General features: G+C 30.1%; 1 protein-coding gene across 7 annotated transcripts in view; it reads right to left on the bottom strand.

Moving 5' to 3' along the window:
* Cda5 (Chitin deacetylase-like 5) overlaps positions 1–14,299 on the bottom strand; it is a 454,673-nt gene that overhangs the window by 33,052 nt on the left and 407,322 nt on the right. For 3 of the 7 annotated variants that reach the window (XM_081756025.1, XM_081756024.1, XM_081756028.1), the window contains 2 exons: positions 9,746–9,799; positions 2,217–2,291 (listed from right to left, as the gene is read on the bottom strand). The exons of 1 other annotated variant lie outside the window; for it this stretch is intronic. In XM_081756025.1, coding sequence (XP_081612151.1) covers positions 2,217–2,291; positions 9,746–9,799 — 129 coding nt within the window. The remainder of the gene's footprint in view (positions 1–2,216; positions 2,292–9,745; positions 9,800–14,299) is intronic. 3 more of the 7 variants (XM_081756027.1, XM_081756030.1, XM_081756029.1) reach the window with 2 other exon arrangements.

Genomic DNA, 14,299 nt, shown 5'->3' on the forward strand with positions numbered 1-14,299 from the left:
TTAGACTGACAAAATATTAAGCGTTGCATGTCAAGTAGGGCATAACACCTAAAGTTGTAAATAGTTGAAAATTAATAAATGAGATATAGAAAATATAATTATACAAAATTACTATTTCTCCTTATTTACTTAAAATTATTTTAATATTTAAATTGAATATATAAGTAGTCAGAAAATTATTTCTTATTTGTTATACAAATTATTACTAAAAATGCATTACTAAAAATTCATGCATTAATATAAAATAATAATTTAATACTTACCCGTAACATTTTAATGTTTCTGTTAGTATTATATCTTAGAGAGGAAATTTGCACACACACATATATATATGCACAATGAGAATTAAAAGTCCCCATCACCATGTTTCAAACTTTACAGATGTATATACATCTTTGTACATATATTTTCAAAGACTGCATTTATTGTTTATTTACATAAAAAAAAAGTATTTGCAGAAAGCGGTTTGCTTAAGGATGCTATTAAACTTTCGGGATTTGTCACCAGTAATTTCAACATTTTAATCGTAATTATTTTTTTTCTTTTACAACATTTTTTTTCTTCAAATGGATATAGCACAATTTGTTCATATTCGTCCAATGGAAAAAAAAAACAATAGAAATATCAAATGAACATGATCTATCCTTGTTTGGAGCGTTCGTTAATAACGAAAAAGAAAATCGATTCAGTGAATACTTCGGTCATGCTCGGAATTCTAGCGGAATCGAAAAAGTTATACCATCTGTAAAGAAGTCGAGAAAATGTTAAACTGATTCCTTGTACAAGTACAGTAAGAATTGGAAAAGGAATACGACAAGGTGTGATATTTCTTTCAACTGGTTTACAAACGTCCTTGAAAATACGTTTCGCTTTCAAGACCGAAGAGCACAGGAATAGATATAAATGAAGAGATATTTGAACCACCTTTTCTGGTGATCTTTCTGTTTCCAAACATTGTAGAACTGTAAAATATGATAGAAATATTTAATTTGTAGACTAAAGAAGTAATGTTGAAAATATGTATGTAAAGTACAAAAAGGATGGTAATAAACGTCGTAAGAATATCAGCGAGATAGTAGTTGAAGATTTGTAATTAGAAGAAAATTAATAGGCGTTTTAAAGTACATTGGAGTCTATTCGAAAAGAACTGTATATTAAAACGCAAATTGCCGATTTATTATACAGTGGAAAATTTCGAATGAACATATTTATTTTGTCAGAAAGAAATTGATCTAAGACTTGGACACACTAAGATCAAAACATTTGCCGCCTGCAAACTACACAACGAAGTATAAAAATATGTATGTTATAAATAGCTTCCAAAGGTTAGGAAAAGTATTGAATGGATTAGAAAGATGACAGGATTAACAGATATCGTGGAAATAAGATCACTGAAATGCCAATGGGTTGAATATACTGCGAAAAGGAATTATGTTGATGAACAAAAGCAATTCTTAAATGGATGCTAAGAGAAAAATGTGACGAAGGAAATATCTTAGTATGAGATGGCATGATAAAATCAAGAATTAACGCAAGATAATGTGGAAAACATGGCCTAAGACAGATGGTTCTAGAGAAAAGTTGTAAACACTCGATTCACAATGGTTACTTATGAATCAAAATACCAAGCAACCTAAAATTTTAGAGTCAAATTCATCTTATGATTAGTCTTAGATGGGAAGACACACATTAAGAGACTATTTAAAAAACAGTTGCCAAGCGCAAAAATGTTAGAAATATAATAATGCGAAAGTGTGACCCTTGAGAGAAGTTCAAATATCATTAATCCTACAGTAGTATTTCAAATTTGTTGTCGGCGAAAATCTACTAATACATAGTTACGTTTAAAATAGATCCGTTATTAAGAATTTATACTAGTACTTACGTAAAAGTAGAAAAGCAGAAAAAAAAGTACCGAAATAAGCTTGTTACTGCTTGAGCACGCTGATGCTCGTCAGCAGTTGGCAGCTCGCTGGGCCGATCTCAAGTTTGTACTCTCTTAGCTTCAAAGGCAATATTAACTTTCCTGTCAAGGAATCGATCTAAACTATTGTTTCGAAGACTGCAAAGAACAAAATTTACTTTTGCTTTTATTAATTTGTTTTCATTAATGAAAGAATAAGACGCTAAGTAGGTCTTAAGCAGAGCAAGATGATCGCGGTAGAAGCGAAGCAGGAGCTAAAAGCATAGCTGAAACTGTTGATCTAATCTCTTACCCGCCAGAACTTGAACCTGCACTGGAGCTTACGTATGATGCACTTCCTCGATTTCTATTGGCACTATTGCTGTCTCTGTTGAAATAAATATCGAATGTAAATAAAACAAGAATAAAGAAATGAAACAGTTATTTCAGCGGGTATAATAGAAAAATATCTCTGGTAATCTGTTAATAGTTTGTCCAAGTAAATAATTGTATTTACAAAATTAATTTATATACAAAACCAAAATTTATAAACAAAAAAATAAAAAGCAAGATTGTGATTTTACTTTCATTATAAAATAAAAAAAATGTAACCAAGAAAATATTCTGCCATGTTCGTGAAAACGTCCCGTAATAATTTTAGAGGATTCTCAGTTTCTCTAAGCAGAAAATCGATTATTTTTAATATAATAAATACTTGGAAATAATTTTATAATAATTTGAGAGAATTCTCAATTTCTTTAAGAAAGAGCAAATCAATCATTTTTAATAAATAGTTGGAATAATTTAACAGTAATTTTAGAGAATTCTCGGGTTCTTTAAGGAGCAAATCGATAATCTTTAATGTAAACTTTTACAGACAATTTTATAATTATTTTAAATGATTATAAAATCGATCATCTATAATATAATTGATAATTGAATATAATTTTAGAGAGTTATCAGTTTCCTTAAGAAGTAAATCGATCGTTTTATATTTAATTAATAAATGGTGATAACAATTTTAGAGAATTCTGTTTCTTTAAGGAGAAAATCGACAATCTTTAATATTATAAATAGTAGGAGATAACTTCATAATTTTAAAGAATTCCTAAGGAGCAAATCGATCATTTTTAGTATAATAAATACTATCAGGTAAGCTCATAATAATACTACAGAATTCTTAATTAGTTTGAGATAAGCTATCATTTTCAATATAATTAAGACTTGAAGATAATTTCATAATTTTAGAGAATTTTTTTAGTTTCTTTAAGAAGAAAATCGATCATCTAATAATTACCTGGAGATGAAGTTCATAATTCATTTTTAGTACTTGATTGCATTGTTAATTTATGGTTGCTCCGATTATTCCTCTATATTAACCCCAAGTGCTTTCTGTGGTTTTCGTTGTAGAGATCTTCCAAATGGCACATCATTTTCTGGAAACTTCTAGTTACCATACAACTCTTTGTGGATTTCAGAAGATCTTTAGAATTTTTGAAGTATCTCTCTTAATTTTTTATAAAATACTTTGAATTTCACTATGAAGTTACGTTCTAATTTTATTTTACTGTGATGAGCATAATTTAGGATTGTGTAAGAATTGTCCAATATGTGACGAAATTTTCTGAGCAAGATACGTGATATATAATATATACACATACTGAATTTTTTGAAACGTTCTCTAAAATTATTCTTCTAGAAAATATATTCACGAACAGGGTAGAATCCATGTAGTCATATATTTACAACTTTGGTGGAAGCAATACTTACAGCTATATACAAATCTTATTTCATATTACTTGCTAAGATCATTAGTTAGTAAGTTAATTGAAAGTGCCACAGAAAAGTAAAGCATTAGTTAGTTTATTCCCTTTTTTTAAATATATTTTTCATAACTTTTTGAAGTAAATGAAGGGAAATGCAGCATGTAATGATTCCTTGAGAATTAACTTTTTGATGTACAATGAAAATTAACAGCTATGAATTGATTCAGAGTTGAAAAAATGATAAAAATAAATTAATATTGAAAAATGGATAAAACGTTAACTTTTTTGTGGTAATAACTGCTGAATACGAATATATGAAAGTAATGATTCAAATGGCTGTACTTCTATTTGCAGTGAGTTTCTACTTTAATTGTACTTGTCACACACTGATCGAGTCAATTAATGAAGATACAAATGAATACAAAGCGATGAATACATACGGATAGCAGTTTCGGGTTCGAGCAAACGGTTTTACCAAATAGTAAATTTATAGATAAAATACGATTGCAAACATTTTTCGTGAAGAAATGAGAGTGTGAATATAAGTAATTACTGTCAGTGCACAGCATATTGAAATGCATGCGTTGAAATGTGTATGTGTGCTCTTCAACTATCCTCGTTTATGCGTATACTACCCGTCGCTGACGCGCCTTCTCCTTACGGACGCACCTCCTGCTACATTTCTGCCCTGACTCGGTTAGATATATTCATGCTTTTTAATGGCCACCTAACACACATTGATTCGTGTTTTATGCACTGTAGTTTTTATGTCATATGTGCACATTGTATTTATACTGAGCCATCCTGAAGTCAACTGCAACTAGTAATGGAGCTCCTCTTTTAGGGCATGCTCTGCTGAAAGAAATGCAAAGCTCTAACCTAACCTGAAAATGTATAAGAAATGCGTCAAAATTTGGTAGAAGCGTCTGCTCAAGTAATGCCGCAGTTTCAAATATACGAAATGATTATCTTAATAGAAACAGCTAATAACGTTGTAAATATAAATAGTGCTGGGAGAAAAAAGACAGTAGTTAATTTAGAATAATTTTGAGCTGATGCTGCCATCTAGTAGCAAATCTAACTTCCGTACACCGGAAACTAAGGTAAGAAACGGTTTATAAGCACTAAAACAGATTTGAGAGTACAGAAAAAAGCGTACAGACGGCAAAATGTTGAATAGTAATTTCAATTTTTGATTTGCAAAATTACTTTTTGTAGGCTTTACCACCGCACTTATTGCGACTTTCTTTCGTTTACTGATATAACCTTTAGCAGGACTATAATTATTCTACTACGTTCTATTTTTGAACTGCAAAAATTAGTTTAGTTCACTCTATTGTACGTTTTTTTCAAATTATCGTGACATTGTAAACACAAGTTAATGTAAACATTTCTGTTAGTCGATTTATTTCATTACTAAACGAAAGTAAGTATAGTTGGTATAAATTAATTTCACACAAATAAGTCATAAAATGAAGCAATTTATCTATTTTTTTTTTTTTTTTACTTCAACGTGGAATACAAATAATAATAATAAATTACAAGTTTTTCGTCGTATGGCTATTATACTGGCCTATTTCAATAAAAATTTCTTTTGCTTATCAAGGAATTGAAGTTAATCAGGATGCAATTTTCATGAAGATGGCCAGACCAGAAATCCAATAATTAAAACCATATGGAAATGACACTCTTCTGGTTATAAAATAGGCTATTAAAATATGCGTAGATTGTGAATGTCCAAATTTGTGATCAATTTTTGGTATATTTAAAGATTTGAAACCATAATTTGTTGTACTAATGTTTGATTATTTTTTGCAGTATTATATTCGAATTATGTACAAAAGTTAATAATTTAGGAGGAAAGCATCATATACCCAAATGTATTTGCTTTTCCAGCAAGCGCTATTTTAATTTGAAAGTCTAGTAAGGCCATATACCATTGCCAAGCATTCTAAAAAGCAAATACATACATATATATATTTTAATAAAATAAAAATAAGAAATCTTCAGTTTATACCTCAATTGACAAAATTAACGATGTAATAATTTGTTTTCTTCTTCCTCAATTACATTTTATTTGGATCATTCTGCAGCATACACTTAACCCTTTGCGTTCCAGCTGGCATTTTCCTATGTGCAAGCTGTAACACCAGATTTTCATTTACTGCTGAAAGACTGTCTAGACCGTTATATAGGGCATAGTTATTGTGCACGCGCGAAGAGAGCATTCATATTACTGATTAAAAAAAAAAAATACTTGCCTTGTGGAACATTTGAACTGAAAAAGGGAAATTTTCATGTTCTGAAGGGATTTTATGCAGATTCAGGTTGGCAACACTGACTGGAGATCAAAGACAAAGTTTTTTTTTCGATGTCGAATTTGCTAATTTTTTATCGTCAAAAAACACCTGTGTGTCATAATTAAATTCTCCTTTATGCCTGTGATCTTCAGAGACAAAACTTTATTTATTTATTTATTTTGCTTTTCTATCAGTAAGGTGCTGTCCCCTAAGGACAAATAGTAGAACTAACTCGTGCCTGCATCTACTAAAAAATTTCATCATCTCCAGGCTTAATACAACCCTTAATAAAGGATATGTTTTCATGACATCCCCAGGGATGTCACTGGTATTTTGCAACGGAGTATTTAAATGACATCCACATGGTTATCACTGGTACGCAAGAGGTTAAAAGTATTGCCAGTGTGCTCGGTTGAAAAATAAATTTAATACAATACATTTCGTTCCGGGTTCAGTTTCATGTTTCAATTTCCGCACAAAGTATTAACGAAGACCGGATTTTTGTTAATATCTAAAAAATAAATAAATTACCCCGAAGAGCTTGTGGCGGCCAGCTGGTGATTTTAATTAGGGCTATGCGTGGTTAGCATATCATGAATTCTACTACCGTTGTTCCTGGTTTCCCTGAGTCCGGAGTCCAGTATTTCCTTCATTTAAGTAGCTCCCCAATCGTCCTCACGCACTTAAGTGAACACCGAAACACATATTCGGAGCTCATGCGAAGCCGTGTTGGTCTACTTGCATGCAAAAGATATTCTTATCCTTTTAACACAGACCTAAATTAATTTCAAGGGACCAAGATGGCGCAAGGCACACTAATGTAATCTCTATGGGAAACCATATTGGTCTGCGTGCATGAAAATTATTCTTATCCTTTCAACACAGAGCTAAAATAATTTCAAGGGTTCAAGATGGCGGAGTGTGCACTAATGTAATCTACTTGAATTAAATTTGGTTTATTCATTTTGGTAGCATTTTGTAGAAGATACATTTTTTCTATTCATATTTAAAACTCCAGAGTGAAAATATTAGAAATATAAACTGCTACGAATGAAGAGAAAAGGTAAATATACAATAAGTACAGAAAACTCTCACTGTACCATGAGCATTACCCGAAATTTGGCAAGAGCGATAGTCCCGTGAAAGTAGATTATATTTCTCTATTTCTCGTGGTAACTTACTGAATGTGCACGCTTCAGTAGTATTCAGACTCTGTAGTATTCAGATCTTGTATTTACAGACATATACGAATTTCTAAATGTTTTTAGATATCATACTGAAGAGAGGAATTTAAAATTAGTACATGTAGTTCAAAGTTCAAATAAATGTCACAATGATCTCGAAATATTATTATTATTATTATTATTATTATTATTATTATTATTATTGTGATTCCTTTAAGAAACCATTAGTAAAACAAAGAAAAGTGTGACTAATAATAAAATTGCATGTAGAATACAATAGAAAATTAATATAGTAAAATATCTAATTCCCTTAGATTTGACCCCGCGTAGCGTAGTCGTTAACGCTCTTGCCTTTGGTCCGAGCGGTCCTGGATTCAATTCCTGGTAAACCTCGGTCGAAAGGATGTAACAGCTCTTTCAGACTAGCCATCCTGAGTAAAGTTTTCTTGGGTTTTCCTCATTCACACCAAGCAAATGCCGGAATAATACCTAACATTCAGGTCCCAGGTCATTTCCTTCCTTTCCCATTTCATTCTTTCTTCGTTTCTCGCTTCCCCGGATAGTGTGCTCGTCGATATACTTAATTTCTCATATATGAGGGTCTTAAGGCCATAGATGCCCAGTAATACCCAGAAGTATGTGTAAATGAATAAATGAATAAATCATATTGTCAAAGACACTGAGTTGTGGTTAGGCTTGCCATAATATGTCTACCTTCTGTCTTTGATATAAATGATAATAACTGAATAATTTCATCAGATTTTTAAAATTAACAAATATTTAATTTTAAAATATTTTCCTAAAGTATTGCTTCTATCTATATATACATATCTGTATTTCCCGCGTAAAAGCATTAAGTCCAAAAATCGTAGAGAATAGTCATTTGACAAAAATAGGGTTGAAAAATTTCAGCTTTTGTTCCTTAACCTATTGCCGAACACCTTAATGTTTTAAATTATGCCTCAAATGTTCCTATGAAATGTTATACGGAGCGTTTTACAATATCCAAACGTTTAGGCCTTTTGGACTTAATACTTTTTATGCAACGAACACAGACACTTGAATTCACAAATTTCTTGAAAATCGTCACTTCTAGTATACGCATATTGTAATGCTTAATAGCCGTCAGTAGTAGCTATCACTGTGAACACGTCGCAAATATACCTCAATATCAAGGCCATAGACTAGCTGTATTTTTTTTCTTCAAATAACGAACTGAAGCCAGAAAACAACTGGATATTAATACACGGATTAGTTATTAGATTCATCGACTTTTATGTGTTGGCTCAAAAATCTTTTTTTTCGCATATAGCAATATGGCGAGAATTAAAAGTTGGTTAGCATTGGTATACATACCTTACAAATAGAATGATCAAATGTAGAATGTTTATTTAGCTGACGAAAACAAACGAGTGCTATGCACTTCAAGTTTTAGTTTTCGTAGAGACAAGAACTATGATAGCTGCAGCTGTGATGTCAAGATTCAAAATTTTGCTTGAAGGGCATATTCTCTATAATGTACGATTCTTGGTCCTTATATTACATTGATGAAAAATGCAAGTTAAATTTAGTGATATTGGCCATGATGAGTTTATTTTATGAATATAAGTATAATTGTGAAAGTGAGTGTGTTATCTTTTTATTGTAGTTTTAATGAACATTCGTGAAAAAAAAAATTAATAATAAAATGACATGTATTTATTGTTTTCTGTAACAGTTTACGCAGACAGTTGAAAAATGATATGAAAATAATAATGACATATTGAATTTTCAATGTTTTAAATAATATTAGATTAGAGTAAATGTATGTGGTGTACCTTTGGTTTAAGAAAGTTTAATGAAAGAGTTAATTTATGTGTCTGTGAAATGAACTAAAATAATGAAGTTCGTCAAGTAGTAATCGCACTGTTATTTATCTAATAAATTATTTTATAATGAGCTAATTTATAAAACACAAATATAAACTACCTATCCATTTACGAACAACAATATTTCTGCTTCAAGTTTTTTTTTATTAAAGACAATAAAAAAAAATCATGCACAATCGAAATATCTCCCTTGTACAGTAATATTTAAAACACAAAATTTACGTTTCCGAAAGAAGCATGCCTATGATAGACTATTATAATTAATTAAAACCCCTATCAAAAATAGTGTTAGTGCAAGGCTACTTTCGAACAGAAATTACGAAATATTACAATTTATAAAGCCCAATATGTCAAAATATATCAATGTCATAATAGGAACTAGCCAAACATGCATTTACATAGAAACTTACAATTACTACAGTACTTTTAAAACAGACGAATAGTAATTTTAAAGCATATTACGGATCCCACTACGCGATTTTACTGTGAACAAAATTTTTATGATTTTTATGATTTATTAGATGTTCTTGAAAGGAACAAAAATTATTTCTTTAGAAAATGTATTTATTTGTTCTCTTTATGATGTGTATAGTTTATTTGGTGCGTAAAACAGAGGCTACTGGAAGACGTGAGTATACAAAGGAAAGCAAAGACAGCAATTACAAAGGATGTTAGAAATCACAAATAAAGCGATCTAATTTGTTTGAAAAGTGCACTTTCATACCTGGAATACGCTGTAGTCGATTGGCTTTCAGGGGCGGCCGTTGTAGGCCTAACTCTGTTCATGGAAAGTAAAAATTAATTTTTTAAAATTTACAAAATTCTTTTCTGCTTAGTAACTTAAGAACATTTCTTGTAACGAATTCTCGGAATTAAATTACAGAAAGAAAATGTGTTATTTTATGTATAAATGTACAATAAAATTGCAAATGTATTTACTTTCATAATAACACAGATATTATGTTATACGTACAAAATAATTGCATTTGCACAATTCTAAGTACTTGTACTTTCTTAAGTGCCTAACTAGAAAAAATAATTGCTCTAACACCTGTATGACTTTCTACATGTTTCAGAATAATGTATTAGTAGTATTATAGCAATTGTATACATACATACATACAAAAATCTATATATGTAATTGAAATGCCCATTGAAAAAATAAATTTGCACTAATACTTTAAGTGCTTCATTTGTACTAATACATAATTTTAATTCATACTTGTGCTTCATCTAATAAATATTTATTTCATATACTTTTCCCTTCTCACCAGGTGCATCCGGAACTACATTTGTGATATAATACAAGAACTACTACAAAACCCACCCACCTACTCAATGTTCTTTTGAAAAATTACGTGCAAATATATATATATTAACTATGTATTTTAAATATCCTTGTAATATTCGGATATATTCACATAGCACTTGAAATAATATCTCAAATTTCAATAAAATAATCTTAAAATGTGTTGCTTAGTATGAAATGTGATCATTGAACGATAAAATCAATTATCTTTTCTGACTATGCTAAATAAATCGTTCTCTCACACTGAGTTCCGGTGAAGAAGAATAAAATGTAAATCTACATATTGTTACGTTGCGTAAGTATATCTATTGGAAGGTAAAATCAAAGTGTCACAGATAATCTACTCTTAGCTAGTAGGTAATTTTCTGTGATAATTATAAACTAACTGCGAAGGAACTAGTATTAACCATACTTTAAACTTAAAAAAAAATAATAATAATTAGAGCATTCTAATGTAACTGGATTTCATACACGTAATCTTAGTTCGCATTTATCTTAAAACGCATCTGTCGTTATTAAGTCAAAATCTAAAGAAAATAGCATTAATAACAATCACAAAATTTATCACAAGTAAGGCTCATAATCAATATCTGTTTGTTAACGCTGGTCATTCAATTTATTTCCGTTAATTAAATTTCAAATTACGATTAGTAACTAATGCTTTTTTTAAAGATGATTATCCGAAATTAGATATTTACATGTGAAAATATGTTTACATCTATCATCTAATTGCAATTCTACCATCATTAGCATCTAAAAATTTTAAACTAATCATGTTTCATGTACTGTTTTTAAAAATATGTCAGATTATCTGCAGAAAATAACTATTGTTCAGTATTCAAACCATGAAGCTATCATTTGTGACTAAAAATAAAATACTAATGTGCATGTTAAATATTATCATTTTCTAGCAAATTTCTTATAACTTTTTAAACTATATTATATGAAAAACTTCAAGGCTTGTTGCGACACAATGGCAATTTAATAGTGAATTTAGTATCTAATATCTTACTGCCAAGAACCAGGATAAATGCAAGATGTAATTTAGAGGCAGGTAAAGATTTTTTTTAATGCTCATGCTTTGATTTCAATACATTTAAGTCATGTTAAAATAGAACATTATCTACATTATGAAAAGATAAGAAGTTATTGATTTTTATATCTTCAGAACATTCATGAAAATAAAAGTGTTTGTATCATGCGATTTGTGTTTGTGTGCATATTAAAAGCTATCATGTGAAAAAGTGCTGTGTGTTTAAAGTTGGAAAACAGATTCACAACAGAACCCAATGCCACACAAGATATCATGCATTTCATTCTGTTTTACGAATAACAATATAACTATACAGCTATTGGTAAACAAAAACAGCTTGTTTGTAAATTTAAAACTTTTTCTTTTTTACATTTAGAGGGACTGTTGCTTCTAATGATAAACTGGCCAGAGGGGGGGGGGGGAGTAAAAGGAAAAAATTACCTTACTAGCTGTATTTTAGCAACAATAGAACAAGAAATTTTCGATTAGTTTCTAGCTTAAAAAAACAGGAATTTTTAACATTGATTTTGAACAATTCATTCGAATTCAAATACTGATAGATATTAACCTGTATCATTTTCAAAATTTGAAAACAATATTCTGTTTCAGATGCTTTGACATATCAACACGATTTAATATTTTTTAAAAGAAGGAAAAACATTCTTTATAGAAATTTAAAACAGATAATCGATAGGATTTAAGAAACAAATTTTATTTGAAAATTTTCTTTTCCATATTTTTTTTAAGAAATAAATATATCGACACGATACAATTTTGATATTTTTTAAGTAATTTTCCATGCTTTAAATATTGAATTTTGCATTTCATATATCAGTTAAGTATTATTAAGTTTCATATATATGTATATATCATATGAGTCATCCATTTCGAAAATGGCTCTTGTCCATTTACAGAAAATCCCCCAAACCGAGAAAAACTGTTGGATCAATGCGTTTTGTAGAACTGGAAATATTTGAGGGTCTTCAGGTTTTTCACGTGAACACACTGAAGCAGGGCCGTGCCGTGGGGAGGGGGGGCGAGCGGGGCGACGGCTTCGGGCGCCGAAGGAAGGGGGGCGAAAAATTCGGGAGAAAAAAGGGAAAAAAAATAGGAAAAATTGCTTGGAATATATGTATGGGGGCGCAGTCGTATACTCTCGCTCTGGACACTGATTTTCCACGGCACGGCTCTGCACTGAAGTATTTCTAGTTCTGCAAAACATGCAGATTCTACGTTTTTTTCTAAGTTTTCTGTGATTTTCTGTAAATGGACAAGAGCCGTCTTGGAACTGGACGACTCATATTTAATAACACATTAATTGTAAACTTAAAATTAAAATTGTATTAAAATTTTATAATTTTCGTGGTGCTCGTTAATTTTATTTATTTTATGTATGTCAACTGCTATTAGCATTTATTTAAGGATAAATGTTCTATCATATATAATCTTGTCGTAAATGTGTTTTATAATAACTCTTTCTATTTTATGATAATTTCATAGTTTGTAAGTAGATGTTTCACAATTCAATGTTAATAACAAATCGACATTCTATTATTATTTCATGTTGGCAAATATTTCTGCAAACACATATAGAGTATGGTATTTGAAAAGATAGAAATATGAAACCACAAGGTTTTATTCCCATTCCGTGTCCGTGATATCTGTAAAATCCAACTTTTTTCTTTTTAAATTTTAATATGATTCAAATAATATCACATTAAAAGAAGGAAGTCAGTTTTTAAGAGCTGGTAATTTATATTAAGTTTTTAAATATGTAAACCTGAGAATATTTTTTTTTTAGCTAGACAAAGTTTTATTCGTGTATTTACTTTTTATATTGTAATGTTTTCTAATTTAATTTATTGTGAAATGGAACCCTTAGGGGGAGCCGAGAGATACTGATATATTTTTAAAGCACGTTATTTCAAAATTGTTACTTGAAGATCATGTCTATCCTATTCACGCTTTTATTAATTACCATTTTGGCATTCATCTAAGAAAATTTAACATTGGTTGGTACCTGAAACTAAACTTTGACCCATCACACGAATGTCTAAAACCCCGAAAAAAATCTCAGAAATAAAGCAAGCTGTTCTTTGCAATGGCTAAAGTATGATTTAATAATTTGAAATAAAATACAGAAACTTTTGGAAAGAATTACGAAATATAAACAAAACAAATCTCCAATCTTAGCTATTACAAGAAATCCAGTTACACCCATATATTTTCCTGATTATCAATAAATGTTGATTGCCTCGTATCGACCACGAACGATATCTAAACTATCGCAGAAAACTACCTCGTTAAAATTGTATTACTATATATATATATTTTAATCTCTCTCTCTCATTTTTAAGTCTAAATACTTTTAGTACATTATAAAATGTGTATAAGAATGCAATATACTTATAAAGTTCTTGTGCAAATTTAAATGTTTAGCGTTTTGGCTCTTGGCATAGAAAACCTGAGTTCGATACACAGTTGGGAGTTCTATGGCTTGAACCCCACTTTAAGCTTGTAGATCTACGTCTCATAAAGTCTCGGTGATGCAAAGGGACATTAAATGCCAAAAAAAATACAAGATGCAAATAAGTATTGATAACTTTCGTATGCACACATGATAGAAATATGCTGTAAGCAACATTTAAAACCTATGTTTCTGAAGTTGTCAAAGTTGTAAGTTAAAAATATAACTTCCCAAAGAGTTGGAGAATAATCAGTTTTCCACAGTGTGTCATATTGTATTAGAAATATAACACTGAATATGACAGACTGTGGAAAACTGAATTTCATCCCAATTTTTTGGAATTGTTACTCAGTTGTGCTCAATTTCGTGAACAGCTTCGGTAATTGTAACCCAAAGCTAATTTAAAAATTGCTTCGGTATTCGTGTGCAGGTAACTGTTCTGGAAAAATCTAATTAAAAATAAAGTTTA

The sequence above is a fragment of the Thermobia domestica genome, chromosome 4, assembly GCF_964235325.1.
Source record: "Thermobia domestica chromosome 4, izTheDome1.hap1.1, whole genome shotgun sequence".
Classification (NCBI taxonomy): Eukaryota; Metazoa; Arthropoda; class Insecta; order Zygentoma; family Lepismatidae; genus Thermobia; species Thermobia domestica.